Source organism: Lolium perenne, chromosome 1 (assembly GCF_019359855.2).
Source record: "Lolium perenne isolate Kyuss_39 chromosome 1, Kyuss_2.0, whole genome shotgun sequence".
Classification (NCBI taxonomy): Eukaryota; Viridiplantae; Streptophyta; class Magnoliopsida; order Poales; family Poaceae; genus Lolium; species Lolium perenne.
Window position 1 is genome coordinate 179,890,484 of NC_067244.2, and position 8,166 is coordinate 179,898,649.

The 8,166-nt window shown below is 53.2% G+C and overlaps 1 protein-coding gene across 1 annotated transcript; it reads right to left on the minus strand.

Annotated features, from left to right (window-relative positions):
- Positions 1-2,977: 2,977 nt before the first annotated feature.
- LOC127314483 (uncharacterized) lies at positions 2,978-5,160 on the minus strand. The gene is made up of 2 exons (XM_051344951.2): positions 4,776-5,160; positions 2,978-4,561 (listed from the first exon to the last, which is right to left on the minus strand). Exon 2 carries the CDS (start codon positions 4,525-4,527, stop codon positions 3,337-3,339), a length of 1,191 nt encoding a protein of 396 aa, XP_051200911.1. The 5' UTR covers positions 4,528-4,561; positions 4,776-5,160; the 3' UTR covers positions 2,978-3,336.
- Positions 5,161-8,166: the final 3,006 nt, after the last annotated feature.

Consider the following 8,166-nt stretch of genomic DNA (forward strand, 5'->3'; position numbering starts at 1 on the left):
GAGGTGGTTTAGACGCGAGGATAAAAGCTTGTGTCGCCATATACCCAGCACGGTGTCTTAGGGATAATGTTTCCTCTTGTGTCTATCGACATAAAGGACATGTCGAGGTTTTGAACCAAGTGCTCTCTTTACGCTTCGGGTATGTGTTGTAACCTTGATCTTCCTCTGCTCCGAGCCTCCTGTGGCTATCACCCGAAGTTCTAGATTGTCGACTCAGATCTGCCCTTCTCTGCTCGGATGCGAAGCCGCTTCCTTTCTCTGTTCAACTCAGTGTCTGTTTTCCAATTCCCTCGCAGCTCGTGCGAGCCTATATTGATATGCTTGCAATTCCTCCGGTGTGGCCGTGGTAGCCATTGGTTCTGCCGTTCATAGCTCTCGCGGCTGTCCCACGCTGTTTGTGAAAGTTGGACTCTATCTCGCGGCTACGGCCCGACGTATTTATTGCCAGGCCTTGTCGCAGATTGGAGGGATCGACGTATGGATTTCCCAGATCGTCGAAAGCCTCAGATGTTTCCTCTTGATCTTCAATGGCATAAATCTGATGATACTTTGTACTCAGATCTATGTTGGGTTTGGTGGCATCATCGTTTAGATTGATGAAGACCTTGCCCACCGTGATAGATTTGTCGATGAAGTCATAGGCTGTCGACATCGCTTGAGCCATCGCTTATATATGAGTCCGCGAGATGACTCAAACGACATGTCGTTGAAGATCTTGGCGAGTTTCTCTCTTGTTCTGGTGCTGATGTAGCGTGTCGCCGAAGTTTCTTCTTCTCCTGACTCGGTTGACGACGCATAGCTTGAAAAATCGGAATCGACCTTCGACGATCCCGACGAAATCGGAACCTCGACACGATACGATCCTTCCTTCTCGACGCGAAAGTGAAACCTTCCGAACGTCATCTCCATGGGCTCCGCCAGATACGCATATGCATCCAAACGGGAGGGTGGGTGAGGAACAAAATCGACAAGACCAGCAGCGATCTGTTTACCTCGATCCATTGTGTTGCTTGCAGTTGATGATGTCGAAGATCTTGAACGTGCCATCGAGATCAGATCCTTACGCCTCTAATTCCCACAGACGGCGCCAATTGACAAGGTATCAACTTGTCAATGCCTATGGATTGTAGGCTAGGGTTTAGTTAGAAGTAGAGGGCAAGTAGATCTCGAAGGTTTCAGCCGAAAAGTACTCGACGATTATGAAAATTAGGGTTTGCAGATAATGATTCGATGATCTCCTCGTCCCTCGACTCCCCCTTTATATAGGAGGTGGAGCCGAGGGATTCGTGTAGTACAAATTACAGAGTCCGGGACGGTTTCTAACTCATCCCGCCAGATTACAAAATAACATTTCCTATTACAACTCTATCTTTCCTTAAATACATCTTGGGCTCTCGAATCCTCTTATTCTTCGGGTAGTGGGCCTTCAGTAAACCCCGGGTACTATCTTCGGCAAGCCCATTTGGGATGCCTATGTCACTGAGTGACACCGCCAATATCAAAGAGGACCTAGAAATACTCGAGGATAAACAAGGAACCACCAAGCTTAAGGCTTTGATCTGGTTTAACGACCTTAATAGATGCGCTGACCATGGCTTTGCTAACAGGCAAAAAGATCATTGGAGAAAGATAAAATCTACCAAGAGAAGTTTTTCTCTCTCTCTTGGGTTGCTTGCCTACTCAAATATAACTAGAAAGAATCATATTCACTTATCATATTTATTCTACCAGGCACATTCACTATTACCATGAACCGAATCTCCCGCGCCTAATCTTTTATCTGCAGAACCTCATTATATTCCCAATACATGTTTACTTTTATGCACTTTCAATACTCAAAACTCTTATATTCACATTCCCTTTTTTCCATTTCAATCCTTGCAGTCAATTCCCCTAAGACTTGTGACACCTTAGGTGTGACAGAAACACCGCAAATAAACATCCTAGTAACCCGTTGGTTGAGATACGATATAAAAAACCGAAAATAATACTTCCACGAAAATATGCATGAATAACATTGTGTTCTTGCAGGCCATCAATCGTTGCATCTATTTACATGCAAGGAAGGCATGGAGGTCGATACACATTTACGCCGGCTCGTGCAGAAGACGCAACAACGACGAGATGTGTGCTTGCTGCCTCATGGGGAACATGCAAGATCTTTAATTGGCATCTTTCATTTTTGGGCCTAGTCATTGTCTCTATGATAGAGTGAGCCCACCTGTCGCTATCCTACATGGTGTTAGCATCGGATTCTGCCTGATGCCCCAGGCCACCCTATGTGCACCGGGTTGGTCTAAGGGCACCGGACAGATTTTTGGGCCACGCTGGACCGAAAACGCCTTTCAAGGGACTTAAGCCTTAGATGGGCGTTTTTTTAAATCCGTGGCTCCCTTAGTCCTTTGAAGACGCGATTGAAAGTGCTCTTAAATGAAACTGATTTAAATCGTGTTTTCTCAAGGCAAAAGTAGCCATGCAGAAAGAAGGAAGAGATTAGAAAAGAGGAAAATAGAAGATAGTGAATGAATTAATAACAGTGGAGTAGAATTGCCCGCAAGGGAATCACTCTCTTTTCGCAACAAATACTTTGGGAATATGATGTGGGTTCACAACGGCGCTGAATCTCAAATGTTAGGGAACACATCGTGAAGCTAAGGAATTGAAATTGGCCAAAAATTGGGCAACCCAAGTTAGGATTGAGCTCTGCATATGGTGATTGCTCAGAGGGCTACCGCGTAGAGACAAAGTACATCATGAAACTCCCACGGTAATGTTCTATCTAGTGAACTCACACACAAGATCACGAGATGCAATCAACGTTATACATGCTTATAGACCACGCGAACCAAAGAACTGTAACGCCAAGTCACCAGCTGTTCATCATTTTCCAGCTCGTACAGCATTGTGCAAAGTAAGTTGCACGGCGAATGCTTTGCCACATTGCAAATTTTGTTACTGCCACAAATAACACCACTAGTTCTGACAAAAAAAAACCCTCATCGTCACTTCTCCAGGACAGGATCGTATCAGATTCCATACAACATCAAGAGCCAATGTTCACTACTCACACTCACTGTCTATACAGCAGAGGCACAAGGACACAACACTTACAGGAGCTAAACCCAAAATTACTATAATTCACGATTATTATGTCTGTTTATGGCTAACCGAAAAGAATGCACAGTAGTGGTAGTAAACTGGACAAATTTAATCAAAGAATCAGAGACCGCCCTTCGCAATCTCCTGCATCCTTTCCATCTTCTTCTCCGATCAGAGCCGATCGATCCCCCGGCAGGCAACGGTCTTGTTTTGTCGGCGACTTGGTGGGCAGCCACGTCAGCCCCTCCACTCGGGGCACTGGTCGGCCGGCCGGGTGTTGGTGGTGCCGGCCTTGATCGGGCAGGGCGCGTACACGGGCGGCACCATGCAGTTGTACATGAGGCAGAGCGAGACCCCGGAGGGCAGCGAGGACGACGGCGAGATCTCGATGCCGGTGAGGAAGTTGTGCTGCAGGTAGAGCACCTGCAGCCCGCCGGTGCCGACGAGCTCCTGCACGAGCCGCGACGGCACGTCGCCGGTGAAGCGGTTGTTGTTGAGGTAGAGCTGGCCGATCCCCGCCAGGAGCGGCGAGAGCGGGCCCCAGAAGCGGTTGTAGCTGAGGTCCACGACCGGGATGGTGACGTCGCCCGCCGGCTGGACGGGGCTGGAGAAGAAGTTGCGCTGCAGCTGGAGCACGGAGAGCGGCAATGTGAATACGGAGGGCGGGATGGGCCCCTGGAGCTGGTTCATGCTGAGGTCGAGGAAGTTTAGGCGGGTGAGGCGCGGCAGGACGGCGTCGACCTGGCCGGTGAGGCGGTTTGAGGCGAGGGAGAGGTACTGGAGCGAGCCTGGGAGGGCGGGCACGCCGCCGGAGAGGGTGTTGTGTTTGAGGTCCAGGCGGAGGAGCGGGGAGGCGTCCGGGAAGGAGGGGATGCCGCCGGTGAGCTGGTTGTGGCAGAGGATGAGGTTGGTGATGGAGGGCAGGGAGGCGAGGGACGGCGGGATGGCGCCGGAGATCTGGTTGAAGCTGACGTCGAGCGTGCGGAGGTTGGCGAGCGCGCCGAGCCCGTCGGGGATGGCGCCGGAGAGGAGGTTCTTGCTGACGGCCAGGAAGCGCAGGTTGGCGCAGGCGGCGAGCGAGGCCGGGAGCTCGCCCTGGACGCGGCCCGGCACGAGCGAGAGCTCCGTGAGCGCGGACATGCGGCCCAGCGCCGGGTCGAGCCTGCCGGTGAGGCCCGGCGACCCCGCCCGCGGGTCCCCCAGCGCCAGCGCGGAGACCCTGGTCCCGTCGCAGAAGACCCCCGGGAAGCCGCAGGGGTCCGCCGTGAAGTCCCAGCGGCTGAAGAAGTCCGAGCCCGGCATGTCGTCGAGCGACCGCCGCACCGCCTGCAGCGCGAGGAAGTCCGTCGGGTCCAGGATCGCCTCCGCCGCCACGACGGCTGCCGCCAGGAAGAGCACCACCGCCGCAACAGCGCCGAGCCGCGCCATGATTCCCGTCGAAAGCAAGCTCGCGCGCGCGCTTCTGCAAGAAGGAAGGATTAAAGGCGGCAATCGATGAAGGTCGTGGCGGGAGATGGAGCGAGCTGGGTGCGGGAATCTTTAAGGTGGCGCGCGCGCGGCGCCGTCCTCCCCTGAAGCTTTAAAGGAGGGCGGCGTGGGGCGTTGGCGGCCTTTGTGGCTGCTCCCGTGAGGGGAGGGAGGAGGAGGAGGAAGTGAATGAGCGGAACACTCCTCACTCTGAGAGCTTCCTTTCTCGTGGAGGTGGTGGAGATGGCGGTGCCGCTGCGTGAGCGCCTTTAATGGGGGCGTGGTGGTGGGTGGCGCTCACACAATCTTGCGCCGTACGTGCCGCCACTCCACTGCACTCCAGTAGGAGGAAGGCTTTGGCGAGAAGCCAGCCAGCCGGCCACGACGGCAGCAGTAGGTCGCAAGGAAAGCAGCAGTAAAGAAAGGAAAACGGATGTGCTGCGGCGGTGGTGGCGCAATGATGGTGGCTTGGCGGGGACGGATTTCCCGTCGGAGGTGGAGACGAAGTGGCGTGGTTCGTGGGAGTAATCAACTCTGCTCTGCTTCTCTCTCGCGAGCACTCGCCCACGACTACTATCTCTCTCGGGTCGTACCTCTCTTTCCTTTTTCTATTGGCTCTCTCACCCTTTTCCGCTTACCTGTAGCGATTTTCAGTGGCGCGAGGCTCGGTGACGCAAACGGCTGTCCGAGCCTGAGGCTCGGGTGGGGCCGGGAGCACGTTCTGAGGCGATGACATGCGGGTCCCGGGAGTTTGTCCATGTGGCTGTTGGGCGCCATCAATGCCTCCGGACTGGGGAGCCGAGCCGGTTGCAGAGGTTCATGGTTCTGCTTCGCCGGCGGTGAAAAAACTAGCTGTTGGGGATTTCTGATAATGAGATCCGTCTGGCTGGTGGGCTCGATGGTTTGTAGGGCCCGCGTGGCATTGGCGGTGTTGCAGAGGTTCATGGATCTACGTACTGCATGGGCGGAGCTGGGGTTTAAGGAAGAAGACGGGGACGTAACGGGCTGGCGGTGACCTGGGTGCCTGTGTACTGTAGCTCGTCTCCAGCGCCGGTGACCTGGGACTGGGACGCGCGGTGCTCGTTGTCTTTGTTTTGTTTGCTTCGTGTCGTTGTGCTCCAACAACGTGGGTAAAAAGACACGGCTAGGACATGGAAATTTGCCGTATCCTCTCGGCCGTGGAGAAATTTTGTCAAAAGAGACCACCTGCCCCAATTAATTGACAAAAAGGACCACCTCTGAGCCAAATTGACAAAAAAGACCCCCTCTGGGGTGGCGGCAGCGCCCCCAGCCGACACGTGGCGCTTGCCGCCGGAGAGAGGGGCGGCAGGGGCCCGCCGCCGCCGTGCCTGGCGGCACGTTACCTAGTCCGGCTCGCCGTCACTCACCGTTTGGTCCGGTGGGCCATGCCGCCGGCGCATGGGGCGGCAGGTCCACGTGGAGCATGCCGCCATCGACGGTGGAGGCAGGGCCCGACAGATTTTTCATCCGGCCGACCAGCTCCGACATCAGCTGGTGACACTGACTAAAGCTGACTGCACTGATTTCAAGCCATGCTTCAAGTGTCGGAGTTTCCCGCTCGATACAGGAAATTGACCACCGAAAGCGCCCTATATGCGTAGAAATTCTGTGCAAATACGGCAATTAGAGCACCGACAGCCGATACCAATAACTGTGCGCTAATTTTTTGGTACTGCTCACAGTAATTGAAGGCTATATAAGTCGGCTTCCCCGCATAAAAATCGAAATAGCAGGATCAAGTTTGCCTTCTCCGCGTCTCTGTTTCGTGCGCAAAATATTGGAGTGAGTATGAGTGTGCCTTGTTCGGACCAGGATTTTAGGCCGATGAAGGGGAAGAATGCAAGCTTGCCACCGGGGGTGAGAGCAGAGAGGTGTTGGTGCGGCCGCCTTGCGAAGGTGAAGGAGGTGGTTGATTTTTCTGATAAGTTCGGCATGAAATATTTCATGTGCGCTTATTACGACCATGATCCACCCGCACGTACAAGTTCATCGTCCTCGAGGCCCGCGGTAATGTTCTAAAAGCATGATTAAAAATCCTCGAGGCCTGCGGTATGTTTCATTAATTTTCGTTTATTAACCGTATTATTTTTGTTGCAGTCTCCCCCGCCCCTTTGCAACTGGTTTCACTGGATAGACCAGGAGCAGCCGGATTGGGCGCGCCGTGAGGTGGAGGAAAAACAGAGGCGTGCATGGGCAAGGTTCCATGAGGAGGAGCGTTTCGAAAAGGCTATTGCTAATGATAAAGCCGAAAGAGAGAGACCGGTACAAAAATTAAGGGCAGAGCAAGCTCGAAATCGCGAGGTAAATCAGAAGCGGATGGATGATGAGGCTGCACGTAGGTATGCAGGAAGAGGTGCGCAGGGGGGCCCGTGAAGCGGAAAGGAAGAGATTAAGAGAAAGGGCTGCTGAGGCGCAGGCAGCAGAAGAACGCGTCGACAAGACTGGAAAATGGCCACGCTGCATGCACATCCTCTTAAATAGCTTGAACCAGTCCTTGTTCTTGAACTTTGAGTAAAAATTGGCAGCCAGGTGCCTCATGCACCACCTTGTCTCCAGGTCGGGCCACCCCCAGAGAGGGTCCGATGAATTCTTAATTATTTCGAGAGCGCTCAAAAGGCCTGTGTTGCGATCTGATATGATGCAAACATCGGGCCGATCTATCACGACTCCCATCTTCAAGCAGCTGAGGAACCATAACCAGCTATCTTTGTTTTCACTCTCGACAAGTGCATAGGCAATAGGCAAGAGCTGATTATTTGCGTCAGCTGCGATCGCCACCAAGAGTGTGCCATTGTACTTTCCTGTGAGAAAGGTACCATCTATTGACAGCACCGGGCGGCAGTGATGGAATGCACATATAGTCTGGGGGAATGCCCAGAATAAACGATCAAGGATTTCTTGGTTTTCCTCCAGAGGGTGTTGCCGAACTCTCCTGACCACTTTTGTCCCCTGGTTTGTTGCTGCTATCTGATGGAGTAGTCTCGGGACAAGATCATATGCCTCCTCATAGGTGCCATACAATATCTGGAAAATCTCCTCCTTCGCCCGCCTTGCCTTACTAAAGCTGATAGGGAAGCCAATCAGATCTTCTGCGGTTTTTTGCAGCTTCTTTGTACCAAGGGTTATATCTTCTTCCACCGCCACTTGCATGATATGTGATACATATTTTGCAGTGACGTTGCGGTGCTTGTCGAGAGCCCCCAATTGCTCGCAGCTATGGGGTTCTATTTTTGAGATATGCCATGGCTGACATACCCCAGGGCTCACCCGAGCGATAACTCTCCCCCTACAACCCTCCTCATTCAATTTGACGCATATGACTTTCAGCTGCCTTCGATCAGACTGCTTCACTCTGTGTTGCCGAGATATGGCCAACGCATACCACTTGATTGCTTGGTCAGCCGAGTCCTTGTCTGGGAAAGTTTGCCCAACCTGCAGACTCGCCTCCCCTAGGCCTGGAACAGAGCGGAATTCATTGCTGATGGTCATTGTTTTTAAGAACTCAGGGTCCATTGGTGCCGCAACCGCCCTCCGGGAAGGACCGACGCCTTCTTCGTCCGAGGAGGATTCAGACGAAGA

Excerpts from the sequence above, each read along its gene's own strand:
- LOC127314483 (XM_051344951.2), bottom strand. The coding sequence starts at position 4,527 with ATGGCGCGGCTCGGCGCTGTTGCGGCGGTGGTGCTCTTCCTGGCGGCA.